Source organism: Passer montanus, unplaced genomic scaffold, assembly GCF_014805655.1.
Source record: "Passer montanus isolate IOZ18808 unplaced genomic scaffold, ASM1480565v1 scaffold20, whole genome shotgun sequence".
Classification (NCBI taxonomy): domain Eukaryota; kingdom Metazoa; phylum Chordata; class Aves; order Passeriformes; family Passeridae; genus Passer; species Passer montanus.
The window spans coordinates 4,402,466-4,422,920 of NW_024366592.1; the positions used below are offsets into that span (position 1 = coordinate 4,402,466).

Consider the following 20,455-nt stretch of genomic DNA (forward strand, 5'->3'; position numbering starts at 1 on the left):
GAGGAAATGCAAACAGTGGGATGCTTTGAAAGCCTTGTGCAAGCACAAAGTGTTGCTAACCCAGCAGCCAAGACTATGGCATTAAAAATTACTGTGGCAGCGGAAAAGCACTGCATTAAACCCAAATTGTTTGCAAGGCTCAATTCTCCTGTCACATTTTCCATCCCTTTGCTACTGGTGCAAACAGATTCATTTCACTGGGCCTGCACTAGCATGAGCAAGCATCAGGATAGAGCCTGATGTAACACAGCTCAGTCTCTCCTACTGTTCAGCAAAGCCACCTTCTCATTTGGCCACTGACTACCCAACACTCACTGCACAACACTTTTCACTAGGTTTCTGTTTTCTCTCTCCCCCCTACTCCTTTTTAATATAGAAGGGCATGGATTTGGCAGCAAAAAGACACTGGTTCATTTGGGTTGAGCTAATCTCTGCAGCATCTCCCTGCCTGACTCCTCCACCTGAAAGATTGTGCTAGGTTCATGATCAGAATCCCTGCTGTCAAGAGCTGGTGATTTTCCTTTGGGCTGGTCCCTCCAGGTGAGCTGTGGCACACATTTTGTCCTTCACTAGGGTGTCACTGAGATGCCCCTTCTAGCCTGCACCCTGTCAGTCTGTCTGCTCACAGCTGTAGGGCTACACTGTGTGGGAGGACTGCAGGAGCAGACAATACAATAGATCAGATGAGGTGCAGATATCTTTTAAAGTGCTTGTCATCCTTCAAGACCAGCCTTCAAAAAAAAAAAAAGAAAATCTGTATTTTGAAGTGATGTCCAAAGGGCTTGGCTCCACAGTGGAATTTTGACCCCCCTGTTCCATGACAAGCTGGAACAGAGCAGTTTTGTGCCTCTCCAGCTAAACCCAGCAGAACACATGGTAGCCAGCAGGCTAGAAGACAGAAAATCCGTATTTAGAAGTGATGTCCAAAGGGCTCGGCTCCACAGTGGAATTTTGACCCCCCTGTTCCATGACAAGCTGGAACAGAGCAGTTTTGTGCCTCTCCAGCTAAACCCAGCAGAACACATGGTAGCCAGCAGGCTAGAAGACAGAAGAGTTATCTACATTTGCTTCTCTGTCCAAAGCTCAAGGCCAGCAGTAGCCTTTGCAAGGTCAGGGAAACAGAACCAGCTTGCCCTGAGAGAATACTTTGCCTCAGGTACCTCAGCACTTCAGTTCACTCACTTCTACCCTTCATCCAGCATGGAGAAGGGAGTCTTAAGCAGTTTCTTTATTTCCTCTTTAGATCCTTGTAGCTCTCCCAATCAATTATTAAAGCAGCAAACATCTTGTGTAGGAACTTCGTAGGCATTGTTATAAATATTTTATCTAGAAAAATTATTTCCTCAAGTATCTTAAGGTTTTTTGCTGTTGTCACTTTGTGTTAAATGTCAAGTAAAATCTAATTTATTTATTTTAACACACACACACAGAGCTTCATTGGCACACTGCACTCTGGAAAAAAAAAAAACAACCAATCCTGAACTAGTGCTGCCATTCCTCTCAGACAGTGAAATAACTACTGGGAAGGGGGGACAGTGCCAGTGCCTCCTGGACACCCATTCCACTGCAGCAGTGAGCAAAAACAACAGCAGCCACACACTGCATGACCAGAAAATGGCAGATGCCACACATGCTCTCTTGGGAAGCCATGGGCAGCTCAGATGAGGTTCTGGCTGCTGTGAGGCAGCAGGGTGTCACCCTGAAGGGAGTCAGCAGCAGACCAGGCCAGCTGTGCCTCACAGCTGGCTGGGGGGTGAGGGGCTGAGCCCTGGCCAGGGGTGAGGACCTCTCCCAGCACCCAGTTCAGGATGCAGAGCATCCAAACTGCCCTGGGGGGCTGGCTAGGAGTGAGCTTCTCTGCTCTGGAGGGAGACTGGGCTTCTAGTCAGGGTTTTCTTACAATCTTTTCTGTCATCTGCTTCTGCAGTCTTCCCTGAGGCTCTGCTTGTGGGCTCACAGTCGGTACATTTGCTACTGCAGACAGAAGTGGCAGCCTGGTGCCCAGCTGAGCAAACTAGTCAGAACTCTTGGCACAGCTGGGTCCATGGGTCATGCTCAGACTGAGGGGGACCTGGAAGTGAGCAGGCTCCTGCCCTGGAGGGCTGGCTAAGTGCAGGAGACCTGTCACTCCAGCCCCTGTCTGTTTCCCTAACTCCAGCTGGGCTTCTGCCCAGGTCAGATGTGTGAAATCTCTCCCTGAACATTCCAGCACAGCCAGCAAGCATCCAGGGAGCACTGAGGGGAGCCAAGCCCATCCCTGATGCCCTGTGGCTTTTGTCACTGGCAATGGCCCCAGAGATCAGCACACTGGCACAATCCCTAAGGAAATTGCTGTGTGGCTTTTACCCCACAAGGTTAAAAGAAGTTTTCTGCATCTGTCTTTGCTGTCCCCCTTGTCCTGACGTTCTGCACATCCCCACCACTGGCAACAACTCCTGCCTTTCCTTACCCTACCATTACATCAGCAGCACTCACTGCTCATGTCTTAGCCTTGCACAGGAAGGAAGAGCACTTCAGTCTTTCCCTCATAAAATAAAATAAAAATAAAGGCCCTAAAAGGCATTCTGTCCTATTTTAGAATCCTAAAGTTGATCTTCTTAAACCTCGAAGGGAGATAGAATGAGTGAGTGAGACCAAAGCCTTTAAGCTAATTAATACCTTCCCCTCCCTACTGCACAGAGATTTTTTTTTTCTAAAAATACCTCCACAGCCCATTTTTAATGCTGTCTTCCTTCACATCAATGTCCCCAGTAAAGCAGAAGAGCTGAGCTGTCATCTCTATCTCAGGATCTGCCCCTCCTCTCACTTTGAAGCTGGGATAGAGAGGGAGAGAGAAGAGACCTTGGAGTCTGGTATCTGGGCAGCTTTCCTATAGGAAGGGCTGATGGAGGTAAGAATACAGGGGTAAGAGATACAGGTAAGAGATACAGGTAAGAGATACAGATGGGACCTCATGTGAGTGGTCTCCAAAAAGTCCCTTCCCTCTAACACAGGTGGAAGAGCCCAAGTGAACAGAATACCCACCCCAAAAGGTGAACATAACACTCAACTTTGCTTTCAGAATACAAAAATGCAGGTGGGCAGGAAACACAAAACCAGCCAGAAGAAGGAAAGCAGAGGTGGGTCTGTTTTAGACAAGACAATCTCCTATGTGTGTATGTGTGTGTGTGTGTGTGGTGAGGTGGGAGGGTACCTCTCGGTGCTGTCTCTTTGGAAAAGCACACATCCATTCCAGGAAGATGCCTGGACTGCAGCCCTCCCTTCTGCCCCCTCAGAGCTGCTTGGTGTTTCCTTAGCAAGCATGCGCATACATGTGCTACCGTACAGGTGTATTTACACGTGGTCTCAGCAGAGGTCTCTGGTACAATGCTCCAACATAACAACAGAAAAAGTTTTGGTGTTCAGTGAGGCCATCTTCATGTACTTGTACTGCAGCTCAGGACAGTCTCTCCTCCTCTCAAGCTCTCCCCCACTCGTGCACTCCTCCATTTGGAGCCGGTTGCTGCAAGGAGATAATACTTGGAGAGCGATGAGGAGGAAGCGTGGCAAGTGGTGCAAGTTCTCACTCCAGCTTAGCAGGTGGCAGGGAGAGCTCCACCCCCAGGAATGCCCCGAGGCATGGCACAGGTGAGTCCATTTCTCTCTGAGGCTGGGTGGGTACAAACCTATGGCCAGGTAAATGCAAGGCAGGAGAGGAAGGTGAGGAGTAGGAAACGGAAGACACGGTGCCTAGAAAGCAGCAGGTCATCAAGCCTCTGAGGAACAGGGCAGCAAAGTGCTACATGGGGACAACACGAGCACAGGGGCCAGCTGGGCTGGCAGGGTGTGAGGATGTGTGAGCATGTAGGTTGGCAGTTTCTACAGACAGCTCCTCACAAATAGCATCATCTTGAGGGGAGACAGGGTAAGAGTTAGGTCAGTTGGCTTTTTTTTTTTTTCCTTTTGTTCTTGTTTTACTAAAAAATAAATCACAAACTAGATCTCTGTAGGCAGAAAGGGTCCCTGGGAGATGGTGGGGAAGGGAAGCGAGGAAGTCTGTGCTGTTTGGTGCTGGTGGTGTGGCTACACGAGGCTGCGAGAGCCACTGGAATACCTGCGCCTCTGAAGCAGCGAGCTGGGGGGGCAGTACTGGTGGGGGTGGTTGTAGGGAGGGGGTGGAGGTGGCAGGGGAGGCTGATGGACCAGCTTCATGGGGGTCCCAGGGAGCCCACTGCCCACACCGCGCCAGGGCGTGGAGGTGCAGGAGTCGGAGGTGACGTAGCGTGTCAGAGTCTGGTTGAGGGCCGGCTCCATCCGAGCCAGGCACGGCTTGTCCAAGACAATGACTTTGACAATCTGCTGGCACTGTACAAGTGTCCCCGCCGAGGCGGGGTGCGAGGGCACCAGTGCTGTCTCCAGCTGCTCCCGTGGCATGTTAAGACGCATGCTGGGCTGCATTCCACTCTCGGGCCCCAGGGCGGAGTTGTGCTGGTACGTTTGAAGCCTGTTGTGAATTGACACCTAGTTTAGAAACAGCCAAAGAAGCATTAAATGTTACAAGACTTTTCCCATCCGCTGCTACTGGCTGCCCTGAACCCCCACCACCAGACGACTTCACATGCATTCAACCCTCCCTCCCTCAAAAAACCAGAACAGGTATGACCCTGGCTGCACAGTCCCCCTCAACAGCCCCATTGTCCCCATCCAGCCTAAGTGTCCCTGTCCTTTCCATCACGTCAAAGGCAGCAGAGCCGGCGTTCCCAAATGCAGTGCAGCTTTGATTATCCAAACAGCACAGGGAACGCACATCAATTCTAAGAGTGGAAGTATCCATGAATTCTCATGGAAATGAACAGACCTTGAAGTCATGACTTTGTCCCCACCAGCAAAAAGGAGAGGGGGACCAGACCACAAGGTTTCAGATAATCGAGGCTGTATGTTTCAGCAAAATGACAGCAGCTGAATCTGAGATAGAGAGCGACAGAGAAACTCAAGCCTTTCCCAGCTCCCTGCCTTTCTAAGTAGGAAGGTACACCACATGACTGGCTAATCTGTTTACAAAGGAAAAAGCAGAAACCTGACATAGTCTAGCAAAAGGCAGCTCCCTCTGCTCCATTTGGTGGTTTGTCAGTGAAAGGAAATGATTTAAAAAAAATAGAAGAAACAAAAAGTGCCCATCTAGCTCATACAATGATAAAAGAAATTCATGATGAAATGGCAGCAGATTAGATAATCTCAGAGAAATGGAAATGCTCTCTGCTGGCAGAGTAATACTTGGTCAGCTGAAAGCAGGAAGGGAAGCAGGAGGTCATCAGGGTTTCCACATTGAGATGCTGATAATGGAATCAAATAAGGGAGCTCACTGAGACCAGTCTGAAAAGGACGAGCTGGCCTGGATGGGAGGTCCCTAGCAGGAGAAGTGCAGCAGGGAAATAATGCTTCCCAAATGATGGATGAGGTTACAGTTCCTCCTGGCAAGGACATGGGCTGATGGAGACCCCAAAGCAGAGCTAAGTTGCTGGTTTAAAACAGAATGTTGACCAGGTGACAAGCCCTGGGTAGGAAACAATGCTCCCAGGTTGGCGTGGCACTTCCAGCCAGGCAGGGGTACAGGGGGGACAGTGGGTCTGCCCTGAGGGTCTGGCAGAGTCAGCAGCTGCACCAGCAACTGGGAAGGAGAAGCTGTGAAGTGATCAAGCTCCCCACCATGCTGGAACAAGGATGAGCTGTCTGTCCCTGTCCAGACGTGGAGGTTGCTCAGGCTCACCACACAGCAGGACATAATATGGTGTCAATATTTATTCAGGTGTTGGAACATCCCACAGGAAAAACTGGATGCTAGGTCATGAAGTGCCAGTGACATTAGGATACATGGAAGCTGTTCTACACAGGGAGACACTTCTCCCAACAGGAATAGGAAAATGGCTGGCAGAGGCACCTTTCCCAGGAAGGGGGTGTCTGCAGCAAAATAGGGTGCTCTCCAGGGAAAAGAAGCAGCACCTACTCCCCACAGAGAAGCAGAATTCTTTAAGTAAATACATGCTGACAAGAGGGGAGAGAACTACCCTGGAAAAGGGAAGGTTCAGGACAACGGAGATATTTCAGACAGAGAGAGAGTAGGAAGTAGTTGATAAGATTTTCAGTGTGAAGATTGCATTTTCCTGTTTCCTCACAGGCTGTGAGAGTATGGCTATATGTGAAGAAACAGGCAACCCACTGGATGCTGGACATTCCTGCAAAGATAGATGTACACAGGACAGCCAAGCTCCCTACCTAGGAAGGTGAAGCTCTAAGGAAAGTCTGGTGTACAAAGGCCATGCTTAATCCCCTTCAGGGGGATGGAGAGACAGAGCTGCAGAGATAGTGCAGGAAAGCTGGGCTGTGGGGAATTTGCATGTGATGCTGCATGGAGTTAGCATGTCAGGGAAGTCCTTCGAGGGGTTTTCAGTCTCCCCAGAAGCAGTGGGGTGGGTTAGTCTACAGCGTTTGGGAGCTTGGTCCATGAAGGATGTTACAGTTATAGAAAAGGATTGAAAATGCTTTGAAGTTTAGTTTGGATTTGAAAGTTGTATTACCCGTCCTAGCAGTAACTTTTAATTGTATCTCTGGAAATTGGTAAAATTGTCAGTCTGGCTGGGGAGGCATTGATTAAAACCTGAGAAAAGAAACAACAGAGAATGTGAGAAGTGCTGAAGTGAGAGAGAATTACTTACCTCAGCTGCTCTGCACTCTACTTACCTCCACTGTGCTGTCCGAGACCTTCTCCCCCAAATCCTTCTTCCCTTTGAAATAAAACAAAATATCTCACTCATGAGATCTGCCCCTCTAGTCAAGAGCTGGCCCTCATACTGTGGGCTGGAGAGTTAAAGGGAGAGGTGCAAGGCCAATCCAGACCCTCTTGCAACCTGTTAGCTGCTTAGTGGGGTAAGTTTTATCAGTTCAGGGAAGAAAATTGGGCCAGGTTCTTCAGAATTTACCCATGCTGTATCAGAAACAGCTCTTTACCAGGTATTACAGCTACAGACTGGGTAATGAGACTTCAAGGGTTTTTCTAGGGTATTTGAAGAATGCATATGCTCTTGTATTTTCACAATTTGGCCAAGGCTAAAGGACACAAAACTGAACACTTCTTTTTGCAGTTATTCTCACAGGCACCAGTGAGAACACATTTGCAAAGGCAGCACTTCTACACCAAAAAAAGTTGGGTGCTGGGTGCCCTCTTACCTGTTGGAGAGCCTTGCTTAGACTGCAGCTCCATCTGGGCTCCATTGGTCCTTAAGGAGAGAGTCTTCGTCCCTTGCTGTTTCTCCAGCTCCCCTGCAAAACAGACAAATGGAAATAAATGAGGGGGGAAGGAGGGAAGGTCACCAGCACACTGCAGGAACAAAATGGGAAGTCAGCAAGGAGAATTAATGCAAGGAAATCACGAGTCAGTGTCAAGAAGAGAGAGAGGAACAGCCAAGAGAAAACAGAAACTGGAGAGGATTTGATATGTGAAGAAACTTGGGTATCCCTATAGGACCTTCTACATATGACCTACATTTATACAGGGTTGGCTAGTGCTGCACAGATGGGGACCACTGCAGCTGAGCTTCTTTGGCTCATCAGTTTGTACCTGGAAAGGCCATCAAAGGCTCCATGGACACCTTGTCTGTGTAAGGCCATGGAGTGACAGACTGCTTGCCCTCAGGACAGCTCTGTTAAAGGTATGAGATCTGTCCCAGCTATTTACAGATCATGTTTGCATACTCAAAGGAGTATGGGACAGAAAAGAATCTTCTGTGTGTGACAGTCTAAGCCTCCCTATTCCAGGCTGCTGTATCACACTCCCTGTCCCATAGTATTGTAAGTAGTTAAGTCCTTCCATTTCTCCTGCTGGCCTGTGGTCACAGAGTGCTTTTTCATCCTCTCGGTGAACCCAGGAACATCCTGTGCAGATTTCTGCTGCTCATCCTCTTTGCCCCTGTTCCTGAAGAACATTTCCTTTACCCTTTTTGCCTTGTAGTCACATGCAGTGTGATGGCATTGGAGTGTGAATTGCATGAGAGACCCTTACATTCAATTCGTATCTGTTCCAGTTCTGTCACTTCTGCTATTGACTCTTTCAGGTCTTCCACAAACTTCTGCATTTCCTCAGCACCCAGAGCACAGAAGTGTAGTACCTGTTTTTTCTCTGAGCCTGATACTGGAGTCACCAGTGTAATGCCATGGGGGTAATCTGAAAAAAAGATGTGCCAACAAAATTAAGAGGTGCTAGGCATTTTTGATGGATTAGTTGGTTGTTTTGGTACATCTGAAGGACAAAGAGTTTTCAGCACAAGTCCAATGGAATTGCACACCCAGAATTTGTCACACTGCCAGCTGTGGGAACCTGCAGCACTGCAGCCCTCCAAGAGAACAGAAGGACCAAGCTGCAGCAGCAAGGCAAGTGTCACCAGCACCACAGTGCTGCCAAAACCAGAGAACTCTAGCTCTTAGTTACTTTTAGTGCAGCACTGGGTCTAGGAACCTGGGCACAGAGGTAAGACTGTAAAGCCTTTCTCAGTCTGTGGAAGAGTAAACAGTGTTTATGAGGCCAATGACACTTTTTCTCCTGTGGGAGATGCAGCAGGAGAGGTTGTCCTCTGGGGTCAGAGCCATTGCACCCACAGTGGCAGGACTTGTTCCCAGTCTCTCCTTTCATCTGCAGAGAACACAGGAGGGGTGTTGGCACAGTGCAGGTGGGGAGCTCATTGCACTCTGCAGAGAGAATGGTAAAGGGAAAGATGTGTATTTGTAGGTCTCTGCTTAGTGCCCCTCACAGGAAAAACACACAGGAATGTAAATGAGGGGCCATGCCCAGAGAGTGAAAATAAACAGCAAAAGGCCTCATGTTTTAAAGATCAGGTTTGTGTGCAGGGAGGTGATGACAGGAGATTCAGCCAACAGAATCAGGAGAACACGAGAATGCAGAGAACTTGCCACAATTTTGACTTCCTCTATCATTTGCTCAATGGCACGTGGTTTCAATCCCTTTCCTCCTCTCCTTTCACATTCCTCTAAATTTAATTTCTGTCTTCCCCTACTTTCACTTCTCCTCCAGTGCTCCTACATCTGCCTGCCTTCCATGGGTAGCCTTCCTTTATTAGCCTTCCTTTATCAGTCTTTCCCAAACAAGTCAAGGCCAAACCTGTTATTTTCAGCCAGCCCTCTGCTCCCCCTATTTGTGTGCCAAGCTCTTTTCCCACCCTATCTCTCTCATCTGTTCAGATCACACGATCATTGTGACATTTGCTTTCCTGTCTCTGCAGGGGATACACAACGGGGCACCTTTGCCAGAAGATTTGGGCACTCCCAGGATAGTCAGGCTACCCCTGAAAGCTGATTCCAGCTCTGATGGTGCCTCCTGGGGATGCTCAGGTATGAATGGCCCTTTGGTTCACAGGGATGGGGGAGCCTCTGCATGCTGCAGAGCAGGGTGTTGGGAGACTGACTCACACTGCCAGTCGAGGAGGGATAGAAAAAACTTAGCATAGCCACAGTGCTGCTACATTTTGCCTTCCTTGCAGCATGTTCCCCGTGTGCTCACAATGGAGAGCATTGTGATCCTAGGGGTTTGTGCCCCTGATCCCAGGGGCATCAGCCATGCTTGCCTGGGACTGCTGCCCCTCTGCCTGTGCCAGCAGGGAGCCTGCCTGTTTCTGGAACTCCAGCACGGCACAACCAGCCCCAATCATGACACATCATGGCTCTCTTCCCAGACCATCAAGGTCAGGCTGACTAGGGCTGGCCTCCTGCCATGCTTTGGTGGGTACTGTTCCAAGGGCTCTGCCTCTGCCTTGGGAAGCTCTCAGCACAGCATGGCACTGTGCAGGGAGGTGGCAGCAGCACCTCTGCCTCTGTCAGCATCAAAGGCAGCAGTGGGGGCTGTGACTTTGGGCATGAGGGGAGAGTGGCTAAAGCTGGCAGCAGCAGCTCTGTCAACAAGATTCTGCACCAACAGTTGGCTTCTGGGAGCTCAGTGGGGTGTATCTGGGATTGTTTCCCCCAGTCTTCACCACTGGTGCTGTCCCTGCCACCATAACAAGCCAGATCCTTCAATGAGACCCTTCTGCAGATGCTCAGACCTAGAGAGGTACCAGGAGCTTCCCCTCATCACAGTGTACCTAAAGAGTGATCTCCTTGGCATAAGCCTTAGATTTCTCTTCTCCACTTTTAACTCTGACACAATCTCTCTCCTAATGCAAACTCACACAGCCCCCTCCCTCCTTCTCCTTTTCCCTGCCAAACCCCTCCAGAAATCCAGGAGCAGTGGACTTACACTCATTCTCAAAGAGATGGAACTGCATCCCTAGCAGGCCGACTGACTTGCAAAATGTGTATGTTGAGGAGCTTTTCTTCTTCGGGCAAAGCTTGAGGATCTGTTGGAGGGAGAGAAGCATCATTGGTGCTGGGGAACAGTGAGGCAGGAACAATGCAAACTGCTCAAGGCAAAAAAGCTCTGCTAAGTGTACATGGGAGCAATGTTTGCTGAATGACTGGCTCTTTGCAGGAGAGATGCCTGGAATGCTGCACCTGTAACAACACTTCTGGAATCCTGTAGGCATTGCCCTGGGCCCACTCAGCTCTCTCCCAGAGGTGCCTGGTCACCACATTTTGACTTTGAAAGGGTAATTCTCTTCACCAAGGAACAGATCAAAAGGCAAAGGGAAGCCTATCATAAATACTTTAGAGCTGGGAACAAGAGCTATGAGAATGCTGTGCTGCCCTTGTGCCTCTGCACTAGTCCTTATGGATCTGGTTTATCCCATGGAGAAGAAGGATAGCAAGGAGCAGACCCTCTCCCCAGGTTCATAACTGTGCAAGTGGCTGCAGAGGAAAAGCTGAGTAAAGCTCTCTTATCCTCTTCTTCTACAAAAGGGTTTGGCTTTAGCCTTGCATCTGCTGCCACCATGGTTTTACTTTGCCATTAAATTCAGCAACCTTCCATTTTGTCTGGCCTCCTTTCAGTCTCAGTGTAACTCTGCTCTCCTGTACCTGCACAATTCCATTGCTGGGGCAGGACACTTTCAAAAATGCTCTGCACATTTGGGGGTCTGATAAGTGCTGTCTAGTCTGCTACAGCCTTTTCCTTGCTAGAAGGCAGTGATTTTAAAGTGTCTGGTAGGAAAGATTTAAAGGGCATGAGAGGGCTCTGTGTACTGTAGTACAAATAGACAAAGAAATGAACCTCCCTTTCAGAAATGAACCTCCCTGCTGGCAAAGGCATGAGAGAGAGCAATAACATTGCTTGGATGGCTGTGGGATGTGACAGTTTGTTTTTTCAAGGGTTTACTGGAGTTCTAGATGTAGTAGGTTTTTAATGGTGAGGGGCCCAGAGCTGTGTCTTACAGTGTTGATGAAATGGGAGCTGTCCTTAGAGGAAAAATGGATGTTGTGGACTGGTTTCAAACTTCCTTACAGAAACCAGGGCAGGTTTTATTACTGCAGTGCCTAATTGCCAAAGCACACTCACCACCAGCAGGTCATTGAAGAGGAAGACTTCCCTTTGGTGAGCTGCCTGCTTCTGCACTTTGTTCACGTCGGTCACTTCGAAGAGGCGGCTGCAGCACACCAGCCGGCGGTGGGGCACCGACAGCACCTGCAGGGAGCACACAGGGGCAGGCAGGGGCTCAGGGAGGGGCCACTGTGGGTCTCCCCCACCCTCAGACTGCACAACCCTGCCCAGCGACACAGTTCCACCCACTCTGCCCAGACAAATCACCTCCTCACCACCGCTCCTTGCCATCAGTTTTGGTGCAGTAACAGAGAAAGTCTTGTGATCCAGGTAAATCAGAGGGCAGACTAAATGCAACCTTCTTGCTCACACATCCTACCTCTGGCTTCCAATCCTTGGGTAACTGCTCAGCCTCTCTCACCCCACTGGACCCCAGGTTTTCTGAGCTTTGAGAAATCATTCTGCTTATTTTGGATAAACAGTATGTATGTTCTTGCACTACAGATTGGTTACTGCCAAAGAAGATATCTGTGCTTTGGGGATCTCTTAATACCAGCAATTTTTAGGGAACTCATTAGAGACAGATAGATAAAATTGTTTTTTATCACTTTGCCTTTTACTTCCTACACCCTTAAAAGGCCTGAAAGTTTGAAACACTGCAGATCTATCAGTTGAGCCAGCCAGGACCTGCAGTAAAATTCATGGGCAAACAATTACAGCACTAGATACTTAAACTCTGGCCAAGGAGATCCCTCAAAATTAGGAAAGAATGAGATAGCAGGGAACAGAGAGTTTGGAGCAAAAGGAGTACATTTGTAGAGACAAGCAAGGAAAGTATTACATAAGAGAAGAAAGGCATAGAGGAAAAACACAGAAAATAGGGCAGGGAGAGAGGTGGGGGACAGAGGGGCTGAGTGAGTGCCAGAGGGTTATGGGTGCTCACCGTTTTCATTCCAACTATGGACTTCTCCACTTTGGTGACATAAGTTACATGGTCCTCATTAGATTTTAGCTCTTTCTGCTGGATCCTCTCATAGATCCCCACCACCAGCTCCCGAGGGATGTCAGCACCGTCGTCCACCCCTGTCAAACACAGAAAATGTTGTCAGGCCAGCCAGAGAGAAAACAAAAGGGAAGAACCAGTGGTTCCTGGCAGGTCCCTGCCTCTGCACTGTGCAGTGCTGGGAAGTGAAGGGGAATAGCAATACTTCACTTTAGGCTGTCTCCTTTGTCTCTCTAATGCATCTAATGCACCAGCAGGAGAGACTGACATCTCTAAGGCCAATGCAGTTGATTTCATTATTCCATTGCTCTGCATGGTGGCTCCTTTCCATGTGTTCCCTAAGGTTTTATAGCCACAATTTCACATTCATTTATCTTGGGCCACTCAGCAGTAACCCCTGCATTGATTTTGTATCATCAGAAGTGCTAGATGTGGAGAAGGTCTATGATGGGATTCAGCAGCTCTTCCTGCCAATGCAAGCATCATCTCTCCTTGTCTGCTTGGTGACCTCCACCATTTTCCTTCTGTATTGTCTCCTAGGAATAATGCTTTCCTGCTATTCTGTTTGTGGTATCTCTGCCTTGACCCTGCCCCTTTCCTCTTTTACATCTCCTTAGATAATTCTCCAGATTTTGCTGTCTGACCCTTCTGAGCCCGGCAGAAAAGGTTTTTTCCACCCTTCCCTGAGCCAAACACAGAAAACCAAGTTTCCAGTCCTTCCTCCAAATTGAATTCCTCCAGTCATTTTATATTGATTTTCTCTGCATTCCCTCCAGCTCCCTGGTCTGAGATGAACAATCCTGAGTGATGCAGGTGAGGACCTGCTGAGAAATGGAAAGGCACTGAGATGTCCTGCTCCCTTACCAACATCCTTGCAAATGTATCCCAAATAACATTTCCAACACAGGCTGCTGAAGCTGCAGGTGGGTCTGGACTGAACTGTCTCTGCTTGTCTGTGATGGGGTGACATTCACTTGCTCTAATGAGTTGGGGTGTGTTGCACACTGGAGGTGAGTGACCCTCATGCTGATTTAATCCATTGTGGTGTGAACTGACAGTTTTTTAAGCAACTCTAACAGTAAGTCAACATTAAAATAACACCCCTCTTTTGTTAGTGCTATCAGTTGTAATACTAAAGGGGGTGATGGCAGGTAGCAGACCCATTCAGTATCTGTGGAATTAACTTGAAAGAGGGCCTCAGTGTCACATTATACCAGTCTGAACCAGGTGACAAATTGTGGAAGGTGTGGGAGGCTGAGATGACACTTGCTGAACAGCAATCAGGACAAAGAAACAAGTCAAAAGAACCCAGAAAAATGCAAAATCTTCAGAAAAGACAGGAATTTATGCTGGAAAAACTTTGAGGGAGCTTTATATGAATTGCAGATGTGCAGTAAGAGAAACTTTGAAAATGGCTGACCTAGGATGACCTAGGAATGAATATGGCTGGGAAATTAGACAATAATTTGTCTAGACATGATGTCAAAAAGGCCAAACAATACTGAGCTGAGTTAGTAGATCTGAAAATAAGAACAAGGCAGTAGCTCTATATATGAGTATGTTGTGACCACATCTGAAAAAGTGCTTTTAACAACATATTACCAGGATGGATAGGACCGACCTTGAAAATAGAAGAAAATTGATTTGGGGAACTGATGGATCAGAAATTGCAAAAAAGTAATGTATGCATGAACTCTGTCACGCCTACAGTTACTATAAGTAATTGCAGGCAATTAAGAAGGGGAAGATTTAGCCTGGATAAAAGGAAAATGTGTTCATATATTCAAAGCAGCAAGTAGGGCTTGTTTAGCACAACCCAGCAGGGTCTAAGAAGGATTGAGCTGAACAATAGGAAAATGTAATACAATGGACTGTTTCCAAGCAATGAGATATCTTAAAAGATGAAGCCATCTCTCAAAGGAAAATGGTTGGTTTCTGAGAAGGCTGGACAGCTTTCTGCAGAAAACAAAGTTAATTAGAATTTCTCTTCCCTGGCACCCCAGAAGGCATCTTAAAGGGTCTTCCTTGTCTTGCTCACAGGCAAGCAGCAGAAGACCTGGAGAAAGGCAGTTCCACTAGGTTTTTCCTGCCTTCGTCTAGGCAGAATTTAGAAAAGCAAGAGGGCAAAAAAGAAAAATCAAGGCAGAACCCTCACCTCTCAGATTACGAATGAAGTCCTCCAGCATCATCTTCCTGTCAGGCTTGATGTTGGGGCTGTACATGTCTGTGTTGAGGAGGATGATTGCAAAGGCCAAGATGAAGATGGTGTCCGGGTTGTGAAACTGCTGGACCACATCTGGGTTGCACATGCAGTACCTCTGGCTGCAGCAGGAGGGATGCACACACTTAGCACGGAACATGGGAGCCCTCTGCTCCAGTTTGGCAATGCCTCTACCACAGGGAGACCACCTTCCTTTCACTCCACCTCTCACACAAGAGAGAAGGAACCCACTGCTCTCTGAAGGCAAATTTCCCCACCAGTGGCTGAAGTAGGCCACTGAAACTTCAGCCTTCTTGTCCTCAGGAACCAAAAAAGCAAGTGAGGCTGGAGTGCACTACTCAGAGTGTGTCAGCACACAAGTGAAATACAGGAGGTGTCTGCTCCAGCCTGCCTTGCTAAGCACTCCTCTGGTTGCACCAAGGGAGAACCGAGCAGCCCTGCAAGCCCCTCTCTTCTCTTCCTGTGAGCCACCAATGAACAGGGAATCCCTTGCTGGAAGCCGTAGCAGGACTGGCCTCACTCTGGCCCTTGGTGCCCTTCATGCCACTGAACCTGACAAGGCCACAGCTGTGACACAGCAGTGGACTCCATCCTTCAGGAGCCTCTCCACGATCCCCTCTCAGGAAGAGATATCTGTGGACATTCTCCCCATACCTGCTGGCTTTTTGCCTTGGGCGTGCTGAGTTCCCTGCTTGCCCTGGTCGCAGCAGTGGGGCTGCAGGGCTCCTGCTCTTACCTGAAAGCCTCGATCAGCCGCTCCACCTTCTGCGCCTCCCCCTGCACACGGATGTGGGCCTGGAACTTCCGCAGGGCTTCGTCCAGCTCCATGCCTGAGAAGTCCATCTCGTCCACCACACAGCTGTGAGAGGGGGACACAGCCTTCAGCAGAACATCCTCCCGTGCATGACACCAGGCAGGCTCTTCCACTGTGGCACTGAGGCCCAGTCCCCAAGGGAAATACCACGGGAGAGGCCCTGAGACATCACTATGGCTTCCTGGATCCTGCTTACCATGGGCAGTGACCTCACTCAAGTGATTCCTGCATTCTACAGCTGGTGAGCAATTCTTGTGCTTTACTATATATTTATATATGTGTGTGTGTATGTATTCACCATCATATATACCTATCACACCATAGACAGCATCTCCATTCACATATGCATATACAGAGAAAGCATGTGTATATATATGTGTATATATATATATGTATTGATACTTACCTGTATCTACATAGATATATGGACATCTATATTGACATAGATATTTAGACACCTGTATCAATATCAATAAGACCAGAATCAGCTCAGAGAAAATAGGAAATGGAAGCTGTTGTACAGAAATAACATGCAACATTACCTGCTTATCTGGTGTCACTTTGCATTTTGGCATGATTCACTGCCCACAGGAAATTCATGGCAAATTTAGATACCCCAAGAAGAGGATGACACCTTTTTTATTTTCCACTAAAGCATTCTCATCTTATAAAGGTCCTGCTGTTTCCAAAACCTACCACTACAGTACTTGCTCTCTGGATTAGTCAAATAATCTACTTGTTCTTATTCTTACTGCATGATATTTCAGTCACTTGTAATGACAACACCTTTCTCATGTGGCTTCAGCACATTCTGTTAGCACATTCCTACCTTTTGTGCTCAGGTCATTATTGCAAGCATTAATCAAAAGAAACCCCTGTTCATAATGTCCCTCAGGCCCAACTTCCCATTTCAGCAGAGTATGTAGGCACTAATGTCTGTATCAACCAATTTGCTCCCCTGTTTATGATTCCTCTGCTAATTTCTCTCTCTTCCACTCTCAACAAAAAATTTCTCATGTCCAAAGCTTTGCTGAAGTCTGGATTTATGTTCTGCATGTCCCCTGTCTAGCAAATTAGTTATTCTAACAAAGACAGACATTGAGCTACTCTATTTTCCACTGACTTTGGTATGCACAATTTACCTTCCTTCTTGTCATTATTCTTTGCCAAAAATAAATTTTCAACACTGAAATTCTGTCTGACAGATGAAGAAAATCGCAGGTGCCAAAATCCCATTTTCTTTAAACCTTCATTAAATACAAAGTTACTAATTTGCTAATGGGACCACCTTGACATTAGAAGTGCATTAAAAATTTAAGAACATCATATTTTCTTCTGCTTTTTATTTTGGATGCTACTTCTATTAGTCCCTTAACCCCTTTATTTAATTCTTTGTATTGTGTTTGGGGTAAAGGATATGTCATGTGGTAAAGGATAAACTGATCCCACATTTAAGGTTATTAAGGTGGAAATTTTCCCCAAGACAGGTTGCCTGGGACTTTATGAGGAGTGGTATAGGGAAAAAAAAGAGGGGGAGGGGATTAGCTCTCTTCTGGATCCTTCTGTTTCCTAGGATTATCTGGAAATTTTGCCAAAGAAACCTCTACTAATAAAGGGATATGCTGTTACCAGTTTCTTGCTTTCTGAGATAAACTGGGAGTGTGTCTGCTGGTCTGAGTGCTGCAGTTTGCTGTGGGTTGTTGGAAAGTGGTTTATGAACTAAGCTGCTGAGTGCCTTGTGCAGCCTTGCTGGAATAAAAATCTGTAGCACAGTTCCTCAGATGGGTGAGGGACAGAGATTTGAACTCAGAAAGGTCTCTGCATTCCTCCACTGCCTTATTGATTCAGGAGTTATCATCATTTAACTGGGGTGACACCCGCAGAATAACTTACCAAGAGCTCTGACTGAACATAAAATGCTTTGTATCTTCTGAGGCTGGACTTGTTACAACCTCAGCTAGGAATTGTGGGCTCTTTCTCTGCACAAAGTCCATATAATCGAAATTCAGAAACAAATAGGGAGCAAGGGAAGAGAATCAAAGGGACTGCTCTCATAGGAAATCTTTTATGAAATATTTTTTTATCTCTCCTAGAGGTGGACTGCAGAAACACTTGGCAATAAGAAAAAATTCCTTCACTGCATCTTTCCTTTTTTATTTTTATTTTTCTCATACTTATACTCAGTCCCTTGGGTTAACATCAAGGCCTTCTGCTTCTTGGAATTTATCATTGAGGGTAAAAACAGTTTTCCTCTTGTTAGTCGTTATTGTGTTCACAGCTGCAACCACCTCTGCACTTGGGCTTTTGTTATTATTTTTTAATCCTTTCCAGTGTGCAAGTGTTTCTCAGCACTGACCCTGGTGATTTTGCTGCTATTGTCTGCTTCCAGACATGTGAACACTGAGTGCTTGCATGCCCCAGGGACACCCACTAAGGTCACCCTAGTAGCCCCTGTCCACCAGCATTAAATAATCTGTCTTTTACTTACTCCTTCCCTCTTTGATCAGTCTTTCCCCCTGCACACAGGCTGCCCTAAAACATCCTCCCCTTTGTGTACAAATCTCAAGTAATAAAGTCAATGCCCTTCTTACAGAAAGCATGGAGCCTTCATTAGGACAAGTAGGACAAGGCAGCTGTTCACAGCTCTTTTCAAACTCAAACAGGCATTGCTCCTTGAGTTATGCTTGGCTTCTCCTAGGAGGGTTTCTCTCACAGACTGGCTGATGCAGGTTTACTTTGTAAATTCTAACTCCTGGGAGTATCTTCCATTTGTCTCTCAGCCCAAAGAACAGTGTCCCCTGCCCTGCTTACTGAGAAAAGTTGACCAGGCAGAAAGGACAGGTTAGGAAGAGTGTTTGATTCAAGCAAAGTCAGCCTGCGCTTGGATTTGATTTATCTGACAAATCCTGTGCCAAAGGTCTGAAGAACAGCTCCTACAGGAGACATCAGGTACCAAGCTGCTATTTCTGCTGCTAGACAGGCAGAAAGAAAGATGGATCAGACTTGTCTGTTACTTTTGTGTGCAAATTTGACACAGAAAAATCCATTCAAAGAGCCAAACAGCCTTGTGCTATGGGTCTGCCATGTTCCTCCTCCTCTTCTAGACAGCTGGAAGTTTTGCAGCCTTCCCTAACTTCAGATTCCTGCACAGACTTGCATTAACTTTCCAAATGCACTCTGGTAACTGTGTCAGACATCCTCTGAAGAGCAGCACAACTTTTCTTCATGAAACCAGACCAAGGAGGTCTTTTCTTTCCAAGCTAGAGACCATGGAAGCTGACAAAGAATATGAGAGTGGGTGGCTCTCTGCATGCAAGGAATCAACCAAAAACTTAAGTGCACATGCCAAAACCAGTGCTGAGTTCATTTTCCCACAAACAGCTGGACACCTGTGAGATGCTTATTCCAGGACTGCCAGGAGGCTTGAGAGATGATGATACAGGGATACAGTAATCATCTTATAAAATCTCATGTTTCAACTCTTTCCTGCCTAGGAACTTGCAACAAGCCTCACAAATTGAGCTCACAGTGCATCCAGAGATTCATTTAGCCCACTGTCTGCAAGGATATGACTGGATATTTGGATCATGCTGTTGAAGTGGGCAGGAAAAGCACTGGCTCCCTGCCTCATGGACAAGGGGGTGGGGATTGAGGACTCTTGGGCCACCTGCGTACACGAGGAGTTTGATCTGCCCTGAGGCACCTCACAACAACAAGCAGAGAATTCCCCACCAGGTTCCAGGACCAAAGAGTGGGCTCCTAGATGGATTATTATGCTTAGCTGTTGTCTCTGTTGTAGCCTCCTAGGCTACAGGGAAAGATCCCCCTCAAAGTGGGTGGACATAATGGCAGAGGAGCTGTGAGGATTTAGCACAGGGCTAAGCACAGCAAAAGAGCCTGTGGCAAAAGGGTTCAGTGAAGACAGGAAGCAGCTGAATCATGTGGGGCTGGCATCTGCTCACCCAAGTGTAATGACCTATTTTCCAGCTGTTCCACTCAGGTGACAATGCAGCAGGGGCTGGGATGCAGCTAAAAGCATCTGTAATGAACCTGCAGCCTCCACTCAGGGAGGGAGCAAGGGGGAAGGCAGCCAGGTGGAAAGTTTAAAATCACAAGGCACAAAGATATTAATAAAAACCATCCCTTTTCTCAGCCTCCCTGATTCTACAGGCTTTCTGAAGGTGAATCAGGATTTGGGTGAATTGTAGAAGAGCTCAGCTCCCTGGAAAGAGGCTGCCCTACATGTGTGAACTGAACAGAAAGAAAAGCCAGCAGGACTCCCAAATTCCATGCACCAGTGGGCACAGGTGTGTGTCCCAGTCCTGCCCTCCCCACCCTCTTGGGAAGGACAGTCTCTACAATGGAGAGCATGGCCCACACTAGTTTTTCCTTTCTGGAGAATGCTACAGGATTGGTGTATTGCCTGTTTTCCCCCTGGGCTGTCATGCCTACTCACCCTCCCATGGTTGTTGGTAGCTCACATGGCTACTTGGGAACCTACTCCTTCCTGAGTTTCCCTGGGGACTAGGCAGAGTCAAGCTGCACATTCAGCCTGTATTGGCCTGGCATGGGAGGGCTGCTCTCACCTTTGTGTGTGCTACAGCCCCGATTGCAGCTGGAGGTCAGAAGTGCCTAACACGTCCTTCCCTCTCTCCTGTTTCCATCACATCCTTATCTATTGCTCCTGCTCAAGCCCTCCTGTGATGAAAGTCCTCTGTAGCATCCTCAGTAAGAAGGGGAAAGAAGGCTAGTTTGGGCTAACCTGACAAGTCTGTCCAAGAGGAACCTAATCCTTCTCTGAGAGGCACTCCCCTTTGCTGGGCTCCCAGCTCTGCACGTACTGAGAGCAGCTTTTCTCTCCCTGACTTCCCTGACAGAGAGAGAAGACAACACAGACCTGACAGACAGGAGACCTGCTCAGCCCCGGGGAGAATGTCTCCAACAGCAACTTCCACTCTTAAC

General features: G+C 47.6%; 1 protein-coding gene across 4 annotated transcripts in view; it reads right to left on the reverse strand.

Moving 5' to 3' along the window:
• Positions 1-922: 922 nt before the first annotated feature.
• Positions 923-20,455, reverse strand: part of IQSEC3 (IQ motif and Sec7 domain ArfGEF 3) — a 97,715-nt gene continuing 78,182 nt past the window's right edge. Inside the window, exons 6-15 of one of the 4 annotated variants that reach the window (XM_039708251.1) lie at positions 15,416-15,538; positions 14,614-14,780; positions 12,399-12,538; positions 11,474-11,599; positions 10,280-10,379; positions 8,036-8,197; positions 7,204-7,296; positions 6,718-6,761; positions 6,555-6,634; positions 4,354-4,483 (exon numbers count right to left, since the gene is read on the reverse strand). In XM_039708251.1, the coding sequence (XP_039564185.1) occupies positions 6,560-6,634; positions 6,718-6,761; positions 7,204-7,296; positions 8,036-8,197; positions 10,280-10,379; positions 11,474-11,599; positions 12,399-12,538; positions 14,614-14,780; positions 15,416-15,538 (1,030 nt within the window). In that variant the 3' untranslated portion in view covers positions 4,354-4,483; positions 6,555-6,559. Of the gene's footprint in view, positions 4,501-6,554; positions 6,635-6,717; positions 6,762-7,203; positions 7,297-8,035; positions 8,198-10,279; positions 10,380-11,473; positions 11,600-12,398; positions 12,539-14,613; positions 14,781-15,415; positions 15,539-20,455 lie in introns of all 4 variants that reach the window. The other 3 variants (XM_039708252.1, XM_039708250.1, XM_039708253.1) reach the window with 3 other exon arrangements.